The sequence below is a fragment of the Grus americana genome, chromosome 1 (assembly GCF_028858705.1).
Source record: "Grus americana isolate bGruAme1 chromosome 1, bGruAme1.mat, whole genome shotgun sequence".
NCBI lineage: Eukaryota > Metazoa > Chordata > Aves > Gruiformes > Gruidae > Grus > Grus americana.
In genome coordinates this window covers 201421372-201436295 of record NC_072852.1, presented here as the reverse complement: position 1 = coordinate 201436295, position 14924 = coordinate 201421372, and the positions used below count along the sequence as shown (strand labels likewise).

The 14924-nt window shown below is 39.3% G+C and overlaps 1 protein-coding gene across 1 annotated transcript in view; it reads left to right on the top strand.

Moving 5' to 3' along the window:
• The window catches only part of DDX10 (DEAD-box helicase 10), a 193499-nt gene that overhangs the window by 8706 nt on the left and 169869 nt on the right, over nucleotides 1–14924 (top strand). Inside the window, exons 2-9 of the mRNA XM_054808723.1 lie at nucleotides 3110–3170; nucleotides 3391–3521; nucleotides 5198–5356; nucleotides 5806–5926; nucleotides 7059–7248; nucleotides 9388–9514; nucleotides 10743–10905; nucleotides 12387–12471. Coding sequence (XP_054664698.1) covers nucleotides 3110–3170; nucleotides 3391–3521; nucleotides 5198–5356; nucleotides 5806–5926; nucleotides 7059–7248; nucleotides 9388–9514; nucleotides 10743–10905; nucleotides 12387–12471 — 1037 coding nt within the window. The remainder of the gene's footprint in view (nucleotides 1–3109; nucleotides 3171–3390; nucleotides 3522–5197; nucleotides 5357–5805; nucleotides 5927–7058; nucleotides 7249–9387; nucleotides 9515–10742; nucleotides 10906–12386; nucleotides 12472–14924) is intronic.

The window sequence follows — 14924 nt, the reverse complement described above, 5'->3', positions numbered from 1 at the left end:
ATGCTCTTGGGGGTTTTGTGTGTGTGTATAATTAACAGGTATACTGTAGAGGTGGATCCACACAGAGAAGTAAATTAGTAGGTGTTAGGACAATGAACTACTTTTTTAGTATGTTTTGTACCCTGTAGGACAGCTCTAAAAAATTCATTATACCAAGTGCTAGAGGTTGGTCAATCTGGTGAGCTTCAGGGCATGGGTGGACTCTTGTTGTCCCACTCTGGTAGATGCAAGATTGCTGCAGTTCTGGGTCCCCAAGTCCAGCCTGCAGTGAGTGTGAGTGTTTATTCTCAAGAGGCGCACATGCGTGCACACGCACGTGTCCAGCCGCAGGTGACCACAGACAGAGCAGTGCCTTTATCAGCACCTGTGCAGGCACACACACACAGCCCTTACACACATGTGAGCAGTACGGATGGCAGGTACTGTTCCTCTCTGGCTGATCACAGTTAACGTCTGCTAATCAAATGCATACCCACACATGGAAAATGGGTCTCTCCGGTAGCTGGCATTAGCTACTCTGTCTGCCCCAGAGCTGGCCTCGGGCCCTGGTTTCCCCAGGTGCTGGCACTGGCACCCTCCAGCCTCTGAGGTTCGTGTTCGCGCTCCAGCTGCCGGCACTCGGCTCTCGTGCTGCTGCCCACTGGTCTGGCTTGAAGGTCGCTGGTGGTCTCTCACATGGGGTCAGAACAGAGGGTGTGCCCACACAGAAGGTGGATGGAAAGGATGTAAGAGTAAGTAGCAGTAGTAGTAAATAATTATTTACATAATTATATAAGAATATTTAGTAAGACTGCAGGATAGGCTGTGGTGATGTGGTGCAGGGCTCAGTCAGAGAAGCGTACTGAGCAGCCAGTGGTTACCCAGGACCTTTTATCCCCTTTTTCCTCTATTTTCTCATGCTGGTTCCTCCCCGTCCACCTTGATCCCTCCCTGTCCCTGCCTTTGATCCTTCCCCTAAACATCCGTAATGAGCCTTGCACATTCCCACAACCCCCTTAAAACACCTCGTGAGAAGTTGTACACCATCCCCAAACGCTTGTCCCCTGGACCCTCCCATGAGTCCCAGGCCCCTGCAGGCGCTGACCCCTGCCAGCCTGCAGGGCCTCTGGGGAGGGGGTGGCCCCACTAACGCCTCAGTGGGGTTCACTCAGGAAGCCCGAGCTGGCTGACCTCCATCCTCTGACGGTCCAGGGAGCAGCTGAGTCAGGGTGCTTTAACTCGCGATGACGCTAGTGGGGCTCCTTCCCCGATGTCGTTCCACTGATTCTCGTGGGGTCTTTGAGTCATTAATTACGTAACCTAATGCCAAGTACATGCAAAAAAATCTTGACACTAGCACTGTGGAGTCAAAATGGGAAAGTGGAATGAGGGAGAAACGTGTTTGTTATCTGCAGTTATTTCCTAAAGTGTGTGTTTACCAGGCCTTTACCCTGCAGAACATTTACCTGCTTTTTTGATGTCTGATCTCATACAGCAGCTGCAATACACTTCATCCTCATTGCTTTCCTGGAATACACTTTGTCCTCATTGCTTCAGGGGATCTGAAAACACAGATGGGAAAAGGACAGGTTAGCTCTAGTAAGGTGGTAGGCTGTAGGGAGGCTGCCAGCAGTGTTTGCGTGTGGTCCTTGCAAGTGAAGGAGTCTGCCTCTATGGATGGAAGCCATAAAGGTTAAATTGTTACAATTTAAGCAGGTGAGCTTCTCTCTTTCAGAAAGATAACTGCTCTGTACTTTGCAGCATAGTAATGTTTTTTTTTCTTAAGCTGGAATGGTTAAAAAAGAAGGGAGATAAGAGCTCTGAGTTCCGTTTTATGGGATATGACTATCATTACTCCATTTGCAGTAGCCTCCAAAACCAGTCTGGTCCTCTGTGGATATTCCCAGAAAAATGAATTTATGCTTAGTGTGCATGAATCATAAACTCAGTGCTTGTTGCAGCCATACAGAAATATGAAATAGAATTATAGAATCATAGAACGGTATGGGTTGGAAGGGACCTCAAAGATCATCTAGTTCCAACCCCCCTGCCATGGGCAGGGCCACCCTCCACTAGACCAGGTTGCCCAAAGCCCCATCCAACCTGGAAATGTTCAAGGCCAGGTTATAATAATTGGCTAGTTATGTGTTGTGCCGTAGAATTTTTATTATAATTTCTATTGGCAGTCTGACTGGGACAGTTTTGGAGAAAAAGGCTACAGAAGTTCTGATTTTTGCAGATATTGTACATATGTGAAATGCTTAGCATGAGGTTTAATTACAAGTTATGTCCGGGGCTTGTGACACGGTGAATTGTAGAAAATTTAGACCTTGCAGTATACTGCAGTATCTTTTTAAAATATGATTTTTAAAATTTTTAAATTTTTTTTTCTACATCCAGTTTTGGACCCCAAAAAGAAAAAAAAATCGGAAAGACATCAATAAAGTAGATCCAGTTCAGTGGAGGGCCATTGAAATGGTGGGGGTTGGAGCACTTGCCCTGTGAGGAGAGGCTGGGGGAGCTGGGGTTGTCAGTCTGGAGCAGAGATGGCTTTGGGGATGGGATGGGGACCTTACAGCAGCCCCCAGTGCCCCTGGGGAGATCATTGAGGAGGTGGTGCAGAGTGGAAGAATGAGAGACAGCAGGTGTAAGTTGACAGAAGAAGGGCTCAGTCTGGATCACTTTTTCCCTGTGGGGACAGTTGGGCAGAAGGACAGGTTGCCCAGAGAGGATGGATGTCCAGTTTCTGTCCCTGAACGATTTCAAGACTGGACTGGGTGAAGCCCTGAGCAACCTGACCTGACCTCAGAGCTGACCAGAGCAGGAGGTTGGAGCAGAGGCCTCCTGACGTCCCTTTCAGCCTAAATTGTTCTGTGATTTCATGATGACTAGAGCTTGAAGTTGTGCTATTAGCCCACGTGATTAAAGTGTATCTTATTGCTTACTGAACAATTTATGGTAGAAGAGCAGTTTGGCTTAGGTCAAACTGGTAGAGATTGCCTGACCAGCTAACTTGGATCAGGTCATACTGAACTACTACATATTTATGTTAACAGCTACGTAAAGAATGCTATTTAATTTCTCTGTTATGCTTAGAGTGTAAGCACTGATTAAACTTAATTTGTTTCAGATAAATGCAAGTGAAATTCAAAGATTTTCAGATTTTCCGTTGTCAAAGAAAACCCTAAAAGGTGAGTACAAAAGTTTTCTTGGGAAAGTAACTTAAGTAAAAATGAATGTATTATTTATCTGCATCTGAACGTTTTTTTGCTTTAAACTAACTTTTAGATAAGTACTGCCATGTACAGTGTTTTCTAAACAGAGGAATACAGCTCTGGGCAAGACAAAAATAAAGTTGTGTGTTTTTTCCCCCACGCACTGTCTCTTCTCTTCCTACACTGCAAATACTAGGATTGCAGGAAGCTCAGTATCGTGTGGTAACGGAGATACAGAGGCAAACCATAGGTTTGGCTTTACAAGGTAAAGACGTACTTGGAGCTGCAAAGACTGGATCAGGCAAAACCTTGGCTTTTATTGTACCAGTAAGTAATTTACATCCTCCTATTTGTACTTAAACCAAGTTATCTGGGAAGTGTTGGATGTCAAACAGCTTAGGTTAATAGGTCCTGGGAGAAGAATTATAATTCAACTGATCTAAATGTTCCAAGAAAGCCAAGATACGGATTTAATAAATGAGGTTCTGAAAGAAGTGTATTTTCAGTCCTAGGAATATTCTGACACTTAGAAACACCATTTTGACCCTTACATTAGTAGACCCTGTATGATTTAGGAAGTGATTTTGTTTTTTTTTTCTCAGGAATGTGTTTTCCTGGTGCAACTCTAGTTGTCCAGTTCTTTTAAAATATGAAAACTAAGCGCATGGAATAGAATGGCAAAATGTCTTTAGTTCCTTAGACTTTTTTTGGTGGGTTGTTTTCACTGCTTTAAAATTTGGACCTTATATAGCAAACATAAGCTTAGTGATTGTGGACTTCCATTTCCTTGTTGTCTTTTGTGGAGTCCTTAGAAATCACTTCCAGGTGCAAGTGAGAAAACAGGATGAAAACCCCTGTCATGAATAATACATATTTGACTGTTTTACTCAAAACATCATGCTCTACATTTCATTTTTTCAAGTTGAAAGTGTAATTGAGACTTTTGCCTGAAGTGCACATATTAGTGGATACAAACCCCATCACGTTATGGTTAGATAAAGGGAAAAAGAAATGTCATTTTGATTGTGTAGGTTTTTTGGTTTAAACATTACTTGCATTTTTGTGAGCATAAATTTCTTTGGAGCCTATTCTGTCAGTAACTGTGGGAACAGCAGTAGATGTTTTGAATATCCTCTCTAGCTGAGCAGATTTATGCTGTGTGCTTTTTTTTAAAATTTATTTTTTATTAGTAAAGAATAAAAAAATGTAAGTGGCTTCAAAATATAGTCTTGTAAACTTCAGAAACAAAAGTGAGATTGCTCAATTAGTTAATTGTTTTACAAACCTTATTTTTGAAACAGTTTAGGGGAGAGAATTGGTAAGAGAGGAGCTAGAGAGATGAGGAGTGAAAAAAATGATCAATTGTACAAGGATACTTAACAGACTTCAGTATTTCAGAATGCTTCAGGTATTCATACCTATGAAATCTTTGTGTTAGGATTAGCTGACTAAGACAGTGTTTCTGCAGTGTGAATTCCTAAGAGGAAGAATAATCCTGGTCTGAGGTTTATGGCAACTGCAGTTGGAATGCTCTGTATATAGCATGTGTGGGTAGTACTGCTTCAAGTCTATAACTGGAATTAAAGCTGCGATAATTGACTTTCTTATAGTTGCTCATTCTGTTTCGGGTTCTCACAAAACCTTGTGAGCAGGGAAGTTTCTTGTATTTTTCTACATCTGATTTCTATTCTCATATAAATGATTAAGGTTTAATTTTTCAGAATTTAGCAGAGTAGGATTAATTGTGCAGTAAAATGTTCATGATTTACCACCTATTACTGTCATAGATTGGTACTGGGGAACTTTGCTACAGCAAGTATCATTACCATCAGTTAGAATTGATATATAATCTAACTATGTGAAACATATACTGATGTTTCTTCAAGCTATTATTGTACTTAGTGTGGCTTTATCTCTTTTCAATGACACTTTTTATTACAAATTTGTTGTTACATATTTTCATTCTGAGATTTTTATAATGAGAATATGGTAATTGTTTTCAGGCTTTGGAACTCCTGTATCGCCATCAGTGGACTTCAGCTGATGGACTGGGAGTTTTGATAATATCGCCTACCCGGGAACTGGCATATCAAACCTTCAAGGTTCTGCGTAAAGTGGGCAAGAATCATGAGTTCTCAGCTGGCCTTATCATTGGAGGAAAGGTGCGTCCTTTCTTGGAGTTTGCCGGATGGAAGCATAAATGAGTGCTATGTTAGGTGCTAGTTTAGGAAGGAAACCCTGGAAATGAAAAGCCAGGGAAGAGAGTAGTTAATGGGAACCTATCAGTGACCCACTTGTTTTCCTCTCTGTGTACTCTTGTCTTTTTAAGCTTTTGCATATTTACAGTCTTTCCAGGTTACATGACTGGATGGACCTCCCTGCCAAGCCTTCCAGGACTATCCTCTTAATCTAGGTTATTCTGAAATATTTGTTGCTCAAGCCGCAAGTGTGAGCATGCTGAAGAAATTGTGATATCTCTGTAGAAAGAGGAAAGGCTGATCCTTGACTATTCTTTCTAGAAACTATCAATAGGTTAAGCTGGCCTGGTCATCTCTAGTACTGAGCTTCTAGTGGGAGCAACTAGAGCTAAGCTGGTTTAACTCCTTTTCAGGATCTGAAAGAAGAGTCTGAAAGAATCCATCACATAAATATGCTAATTTGCACTCCAGGACGGCTGCTACAGCACATGGATGAAACTTCATATTTCTATGCATCTGATCTACAAATGTTGAGTAAGTTTTTTAAGTACTTGTAAGTACTCAGAAATATTTTGTAACAGTTCATAATTGGGTGGAGCACTTCCTTGGGCAAAAAGTTTGTCCTAGTCATGGTATGTACCTGAAATGGCATTTAAGTTCACACACATACAAATTAAAATAGAAAACAAGAAAACCCCTTTCTTGTGTGTCCTTTGTCTCAAACAGCTGCTGAGCATGCCTTCCTTAGGATGATAAGAACAAGTAGGTGAGTTAGTAAGGAATCCAAACCTAAATGTAATGAGATCTGTCTTGGCTAACGCTGACCTTTCTGTTCTGGCCATGGCTCTCCTATTTTGCCTGACATGATAACTAACTATATGGAATATCCATTGCAGCGTGTGTATTTCGGGCCAGTTCTAGAAAACACTTTTCTTTGAATTTTAAGACACAATGCTGCTCCTCTCATTGTTTTGTTAGCCTTGTTAACGTTGTTTCTTTTCATCCTTCCAACCTGAATAAAAATTTCAGCATAATGAAAAGGTTTGCCTGCCACTACGAACTGCGTAATCTTTAGCATAGCTTGAGGAACTTAGAAACAATTAAGAAGCTAATGAAGCTGATAAAATGTGAAATTATGCTTGCTATGCTTAGTACAATTCATGGCAGTTAGACAAGAATTGCATTAAATGTAAGCCCTTTTCTTAAAGCTTTGTCTCTGTGCTACTCTGTTTATTCCCTATGTTTCAATGCTAAATTCACCTTAGGTACAGGAGAGGCTGTTTTGCTTTGTCACAAATAGTACAGCACTGTTTTATATTCCATGTTTTTGTTTCAGTAATAGGACAGGGAGTTTGTAATTTGCAGTCTGTCTGCAAATTGCTGAACTGTTTACTTGAAATGGTGGTCTTTTATGCTTCAGCATGTGAAACTGAGGGCTATTATGCATAGATTATGGGAAATGCTATGACTTCTATTGCAGTTTTTTAAAAATACATATTTTATGGAGTACATGAATATCCAAAGAGAATCCTGTCATATACAGTAATTAAGCTAATCTCTGCAATTTAAGTAGGCATGGATATTTATACTACATAGATTTGATGTATGGTTTTTTTAATGTGAATAAAGCTAAAACGAGATTTTTTCAAACTATCTCTCAATTCAGTTCTTGATGAAGCTGATAGAATTCTAGACATGGGGTTTGCTGACACAATGAATGCAATCATAGAAAATCTACCCAAGAAACGCCAGACCTTGCTTTTTTCTGCAACACAAACAAAATCAGTGAAGGATCTTGCACGGCTGAGTCTGAAAGATCCGGAATATGTTTGGGTTCATGAGAAAGCCAAATTCAGGTATGTTGGGATAATTTTTTTTTTTTTTTTCTGTGGGGGGTGGGTTTAAACAGACAATGACCCTACTTAACTGCTTCTCTGACTGTCAGTTCCCTGAATCAGAAGTTATGCTGTGCATCTTCTTTCCCGCAGTGTCTGATCCTGTTGTGTGCCTTCCTGAAAGCACGGAATTTCCAGATAAGAGGGTACTAGTTCTAACTGATTCATTACAGGGAGGCTGAACCCTGCATTTGCCTTGTGGCTCCTCAGGCAGCTTCGTAGACTGGAAATTTTCTTAGTGGGTTATAGCCTGGATGGAGTAGCGTCCTGGCTGTAGCACTTGCTTCCGAATTCCCTTTTTTGTTGTTTGGCTTCCTTGCCTCCTGCGTATGCATACGCTGTGCAGAACCACCAGGTGTGTTACACAAATACAATTTTTCTTTGTGCCATTGATAAATCTGGCTTGCCAAGGAAATGCTACCCGATTGGGAAAGTGCAGAATGACAGTCTTGTTTGTGTATTCAGTATTAGGTGCCCAAAGGAAAGCATGTGGCATTAGTCCATGTGCAGTAAGTCTTGGCACTTCCTGATGTGCTGGGTTTACTGTGGACACAAAATAAATTTATCATGCCATACAGTTTGGATCAGAATGGGAGGGCCTTGCGAGAAGTGAAGTATGTGGTCTGCCAAGCTCAAAAAATGTAATGTGTCACTTAATGAAAAATATATGCATATTGTTTTTTGGCACTTTTTTCTTTAAAAAACCTAACTGAAGAATGTTATTTAATATTTTGAATTTCTGTGGGTTCTGTCATCTAAGTGGCAAATTGCTTATGAACATGTGGAATTTTTTTCCCCCTGCTTTTCTATGAAGTATGCATATATTTCCATATGTAAGATGCAGGAGAAGGGTGAAGCACAGTGATAAAAATGGCTTTCCCAAGAGCAAATGAGAAATCATCAGCAAAATAGAACAGCAGAACCAGGTTGAATCCTGAGGCAGTTTTGATTTGATTATCTCTGTACTGTACTACAAATACCTTTTTTAATCAGTAGTGCTATCAAAGGCATCTTAAATAAGCGTGATTGCCTGAAAAAATTGTGCGGTTAGTAGCCTCTTAGCAGAAGATTATGTATAAGCCTAGCCTGTAGTCTTCATATTGAGGTCTGACTATACATCTGTTTCACAGATCTCACATTTGTTTTGAAGGCTATTTTAAATTACATTTTCTTAAAATATTTGGGGGAGTTCAATTAGATAATAAACTGAATCAAAAAAAGGAAAGTATTCATATGTTTTAGAATTTACAGCCTTAGTGTACAATAAGGTTATTGCCTTATGAAAACAGTTTCCTCTGAAAGACTTACAAAGCAAAAGGTGCTGTGGCATAATTCAAATTAACTAGCAGCACTGGAGCAGCATCTTGTAATTTCATTCTCCCAAGTGGCATCTTTATTAAAGTAATTTTGAATACCCTTGGTCTGTTTAGGGTGAAGCAGAGGAACTGTGAGATGTGAGCATTTAGATGTATTTCAAGGACAAATATGCCAAAGAATTTTTTTTCTTTAGTTTAGTTTATTTTGTAAAGAATGGAAAGGTGAGTTAATATGACAATTCGGATCTTTACAAAGTCATTTTGCATGTCAGGGTGTAATCAGTAGAAGTACATCAATGCTCTTTTTTTGTGCATGATTAGACTGTGTTTTGACATTGCCTTAAGCACAAATGATGCTTTAATAGGACTAATAGACAAAATTGCATTTTAAGTCAAGGCAATTTGAATGTCACTGCTTAGACATGGAAAGACTTTGGCTTGCTAGTAGTAAATGAATTTAGAAGTAATGTCAAAAGTCATTCCCTCCTCCCCACTGGCTTTTAGTAAGGAAATTGATTCATCTTTCAAGAGTAGCTTTCTAGTGGAGCTGCTAAGACTTGTTCCTCAAAGCAGGAGAACTTTCCAGCCTGACTTTTTTTTTTCCTTCTCTTTTTTCTGGGTATTTGTCAGACACTCTTGACTTAAAAGAAAGGACAGATAGCTCTATAGATACTGTATGCCTGTATATTCTCTCTCTTCTTTTCTTTCCCATCTTAATGTTATGGGGACTAACGGTATCTAAATGTACTTTTTGTTTTGGTTTGGTTTGGTTTGGTTTTTTTAGTACCCCAGCAACTTTGGATCAGAACTATGTTGTTTGTGAGCTTCAGCAAAAAGTAAACATGTTATACTCTTTCCTAAGAAGTCACTTGAAAAAGAAGAGCATTGTGTTTTTTGCAAGCTGTAAAGAGGTATGGCTTTTCCCCTCCCCCCCCATAGCATGTTAAAACAATTAAGATATTTATGTAGGTGTCAAGGCACTAGAGAGGTGAGATTCTGGACTAGTTTGCAACAGGAAACTGGAGGAGGTACCAAACATGACCTGCTCCTGTAGGTATATCATGCAGGGCCTGGCTGCCGGGAAGAGCGATGACCCAGGCTCAATGCAGGAAGGTCCTGGAGACCTCAGTGTACCTAGTCATTTTTGTGCTCTGCTATTAAAAATGAATGCAAAAAATAATGTCACTGAGGGCCAGCTATGTCAGTTTTGTCTCATGACACATTTTGTAGTTGTACAGAGTATTTTAATAGTTGCACCTACTGTCTTTACAAGCTTATAAGTCTGCCTTACTAAGAAATCATAATTGTGAAATAGCGCAGGGAAAGGTTTTTCTTATGGGTATATAGGAAGCAATTCTTCAAATATCTACTTGTATAGATGTTGCGGGACTGTTCCGTTGAAGTTATTTGTGTGGCACAGATATTTATACCTATAACTGCTGCATGTATCAAATATTTTATAACATACAATGGTGTAGTAAATATTCATTGCAGTTCTTCCACTTGTGCAAGAGGTTACAATATTTTTGTTGTTCTGCAGTTGGCTGGTGAGTACGGTGAGGTGGTAGGCTTAGTTGTACAGAAGTTCTCTAAGCTGCAGCTGTTACTGCAACATACGCAGTTTCTGTAACTATTTGCTTAAGATATTGGATAGCCACCTGCTATAAAATAATGCTGCAACATAGTACTGTACGTAAGAGTAAACAGACTGCTTTTCTAAGAGAGGTAGTTGAAGCTTGAAATAGTAAACCAAGACTGTGTAGACTGCTTTGGGTGCAAGCATAAGATGCTACGCCCCTCCAGTATTGTCTAAAAGCAGTGCTTCTGATGGACTTTTGATACTTTGGTCCCTTGCATACAGCCTGCATTGTTGTGTCCCAAGTCATTCTTGCTGTTACCTACTCTGGTTCCTTTTAGGAAATGCCATCAAAAGACGTGCCAGTCTTGAGTGCCATAGTTCATTTCTTCTTCTAGTACCTGGGCATGTGACAAAGTCTCAAAATAGCATCTCTTGTCTCTGATGCGGATAAAAGTGTGTTTTATTTGATGTGCTAAGTCAGTTGCTATATACTGGATGTGATCTTAACAAGTTTAACATTGCATGGTAAATTCCTGCCCCTGCCCCGATTTGTTGAGTAGGTCCAGTATCTGTTCAGAGTGTTCTGTAAGCTTCAGCCTGGTCTTCCTGTACTGGCACTCCATGGCAAGCAGCATCAGATGAAGAGAATGGAAGTCTACACTTGTTTCGTTCGGAAAAAGGCAGCGGTACTTTTTGCTACAGATATTGCAGCTCGTGGCCTGGGTATGTACCTGCAGAAGCAATATTTATTCACAAAGTGCTAATGTAACCCTACTGAGACTTTATCAGACTTTATGCTCTGAAGACCAACCTGATTTGTAAGAAATGAACTTATAGTTTGCTTAAGAGCTCATTAGGGTATCTCAGAAGAGATATGCTTCTTAGAGTGCTGCTGTTTCTTTACTGAAGAGGCACACTTGTGCTTTTTTTTTTTTTTTTTTTTCCCCAGAAAGACGTATGTTGTCATTAGTTTTGTAATGGCATTTGTTAGTCTGGTAGTCAGTAGAACCTCTCTTTCCGCCTGTCTTTCCTCCTGTAGTTTTTCCAGCAATATTCTGTGACAAATATCTGCAACAAGAGAAAATGGAAATAGTGATGCATTTGCTTACTACGTGCCTTGAGGCAATATTTCAGCGGCTTGAAGTATTTCTGATGTTCCTGAATCCTGTGGGTTATTCCAAAGGGTATGAAAAATTACTAACCTACCAGGATGTGGAAATGAAAACCTGAAGAAATTTTGATGTCTGAACTATGAATGGCATTATAGGTCTGTACTCTTAAGCAAGCAGAAAAATTGATGAAGGAAAAAGCAAGAATATTTATAGGAACTGTTTGGGCTTGAGTTTCTTTCCTCTGGTCGTTATGCGCTGAATTATGACTGTTTTCAGGAGTTTACCCGTTCTTCTTTCAGCTAGCAAACCCCATTGTCCAAAATGTAAGGTTTTGTCAGTATGCTACAAAAGGAAGGTGCTCTAAAAACAAGGCAGAAGTGAAAACTGTTTATCATACCTTCTACACTGCTGAAATCTCACTGGTGAGGATCTAATGTGGGTAACCATACCTCCCTAATTGTGGAATACTTCCTGACCAAGCCTATAGCTACGCTGTAACACAGACTTAGTCCAATGCAATGCATGCTGCTGCCGGGTGAAGTGCAGCAGTTACTAAATGCTTATTAATTATATCATTCAAATTCAATGTTGACTTCTTTGTGAGGCTTGGTCACCTCCTCCTGTCTTTGAGAGGGACTATGATATTCTGTATGTGGACAGCTGAGGTAATGTTATCTTGCCACAGCTAACTTCAAACCCTGGTGGTGTAGGGTATTGATACTCTAGGTGAAAAGTGGGTCAGATATGATTATTTAATTATTAAACGTAGTGGTGTTTTATCATCTGTGTGATGCAAAGCATGTCTCTTCTTGTCAAGTGTGAAATTATGTTCCATTCAGTGCACTGGCATAATTTAGGAAATGAAGACACCATTAATTTTAGCTTGCTTTGATGAAGAGGATGATTGTTTATGATATGATAATACATGCAATTAATTTTATTTTTATTTCAGAGGTTGCACCCAATGTCTGTAAATTGGTCTAAATGATGGTTCTTACAAGAATTAATGCTCCAAAATAATATGTTGCTCTTGAATCGGAGGATTTTGGGTATGGTGAGCTTAAATTTTGACATGTTTTTTCCTTTACACAGATTTTCCAGCAGTGAACTGGGTCATTCAGTTTGACTGCCCAGAAGATGCAAACACATACATCCACAGAGTGGGAAGAACAGCCAGGTTTGTTTTCACTTTTCATTAATATTTTAATATATAAAACTAGATCCCTAATAGGGACAGATAATTGGCTAAAGACTCACTTGAAAAAAATCAAGGTATAAATTGAAAAGAAAGAAAGGCTGTCATCACCAAAAGACCCTTTTGATTACTTATGAGTAATGGTTTGACATAATCATTTCTTAGTGAGCTTCAGAGACACCTTAGAGCAGACAGAAAAAATATCCCTAGTTTTTTAATCTGATCAGGGAAGATTAATAGTGAGGAGGCAAAAATCTTCTTTTGCACTTGGCAGGTTTACCTTAAAGGCTGAATTGAGCATGTTTGTGAGTGGAAAAGCTTGTTTTGCCACCACCATTTATAGATAAATAAGACTTTGTGGATCCAATGTATTCGTGTCATTAAAGACTCTTCAAAAGAATGGAAATATTTCTTCCTTATTTTAATTTGGGGAGGAGGGAATCAAATAATGCTAATTAAAGGTTAAATTTTTAATTTTCTAAGTCTTTTGTAGAATTATATTCTTAGGGATATCTTTATTTGTGGCTAAGCCTTTATGATAAAAAGGAGTTACCCAGATGTACTGTTAAAAACCTGGTCCTTGATCTCTGAAGTAGGTTTTTAAGAGAAACGGGAGTTGTTACTGCGTATAATTCAGTAGATCAAAAACTTTATGCAATTATCTGAAGGACAAAATGCAAGACCTAGCATTATATCTTGTACATAAGTTAATTTGTTTGTAGTAGGGTTTGCAATATAGACTGTTGTCAAATGTAATGACAGAGCAGTTGCTTAGAATAGGACTTCAGCACTCTACGCTATAGGAATTTGGTAGCTGTCTTCCTGGATCAGATGGCATTAAATTTTGGTGACCGTAACAGGAGTGTATGCTTCCAGCCCTCTTTCAGAATGTGGAAGTTCTAGCTATGTTTTCACTGTAATTGGTAATATCTGCCCTATTCTGTCCTGTGTTCTCCATTTTCTATACACCTGTTATAATAGAAGGGAATAATAAATAATTAAATGCTTTTGGAAAAAATCTGTCTATGAACAAAATCAATGAATGTTATATATATAAATAGATAAAACTGGTAGCTATTTGGCTAAATTCAAATCTATGTGTAATCTCGTGCATCCCAATTGAGAGAAAAGCATGTAGGCTTAGTTCACATTCTGGGTTTGTTTTTTGGTTGTTTTTTTTTTTTTTTTTAATCCTGTGTGGCTTCCACAGAAGGCTTGTAATTTTGTCTTTATGGGATACTGTCATCGTGGAAGGGAAAACCATATATTTGACACTGTTTAATTGGCGGTTTCTGGAGGGCTTGTTAAGCTCTTTCTGAGCCATGTCACTGAGTTAAAGCACCTGCCCTGGAGTGACAATGCTCAGGTCTTGTCCCAGGTCTCATTAGGTACCAAGAAGAGTGATTGTACGTAGGTTTAGAGTGGGGAAGCAGCTACATAAAGAGAAATAACCCTCCTTTTCCACAATGCTTTTAATAAAATGTCACTCTGACGAGGACATTAGCCTTGCAACCTGAAGGGTCTGTCCTCAGCTGCCTCTCGAATACAACTTTCTGTGATTGCTTGAGGGACAGATTTAGGCAGAAGCTTGGGGTGGAGGGTCTGTCCCGTAGGCCATGGCCATGCTGGATGCCTGCCCCTTGCTTCACTGGGCTGGCAGCTGCATTTCCCTTTATGTGACTTTTTCAGTAGCCAGACCTTACTGAAATTTGGAGTATGTCTGAGCATGTTGTTTGAACCAACAGCATGGCGACTGATATCGAAAGCAAATTCCTTCTGTAGGGAAAGTTTTATGGATATTTTCTGTCTTTTAATCTGATAAAAAGGTCAAGGAAGGTTCTGCCTACACTGAGTTTTCATTCTGGAGAAACATACAGGCTCTCTCTGTTCTTAAAGTAGTCCTGGAAAGAGATTTGTTCAGTGCACTTAACAGCATGCAATAAATCTTTGAAAATAAAGCAAGGGAGATGTTTAACAGTTTAAAGTAAATACTATGCGCTAAGTAAATATGCTAACGCAGTTTTAGATGTGGGTAATTGAGAGTACACTTCTTGATGAAGTCTAAATGTTGAGTAGGAAACTTCACTTGTTTCAATAGCTACAGTTAGTATGAGAAGCTCATGATTCTTCTAGAAACTTGACAAAAATGAAATGAAGTGCAGTTTAGTAGTCCTCATTAATGAGGTTAGAGATAATTATGAATTCTCATGGATTATAAGAGTGTATAATTGCATGGAATGAAAGCTAAATTAAATATCTCAGCTAATTAAGAGACTGTGTTAAACTGTAATTAAAACCGGGATGCCAAATACTGTTTACTTTTGAAATCAAATTATTTTGTGATACAAAAGTAAATATGAAAGTCAAGAGAAAAAATATTTTGGGGATTGGGCTGAAAAACCTTTGCCTAGCAATCATGGATGTGTTCCCACATC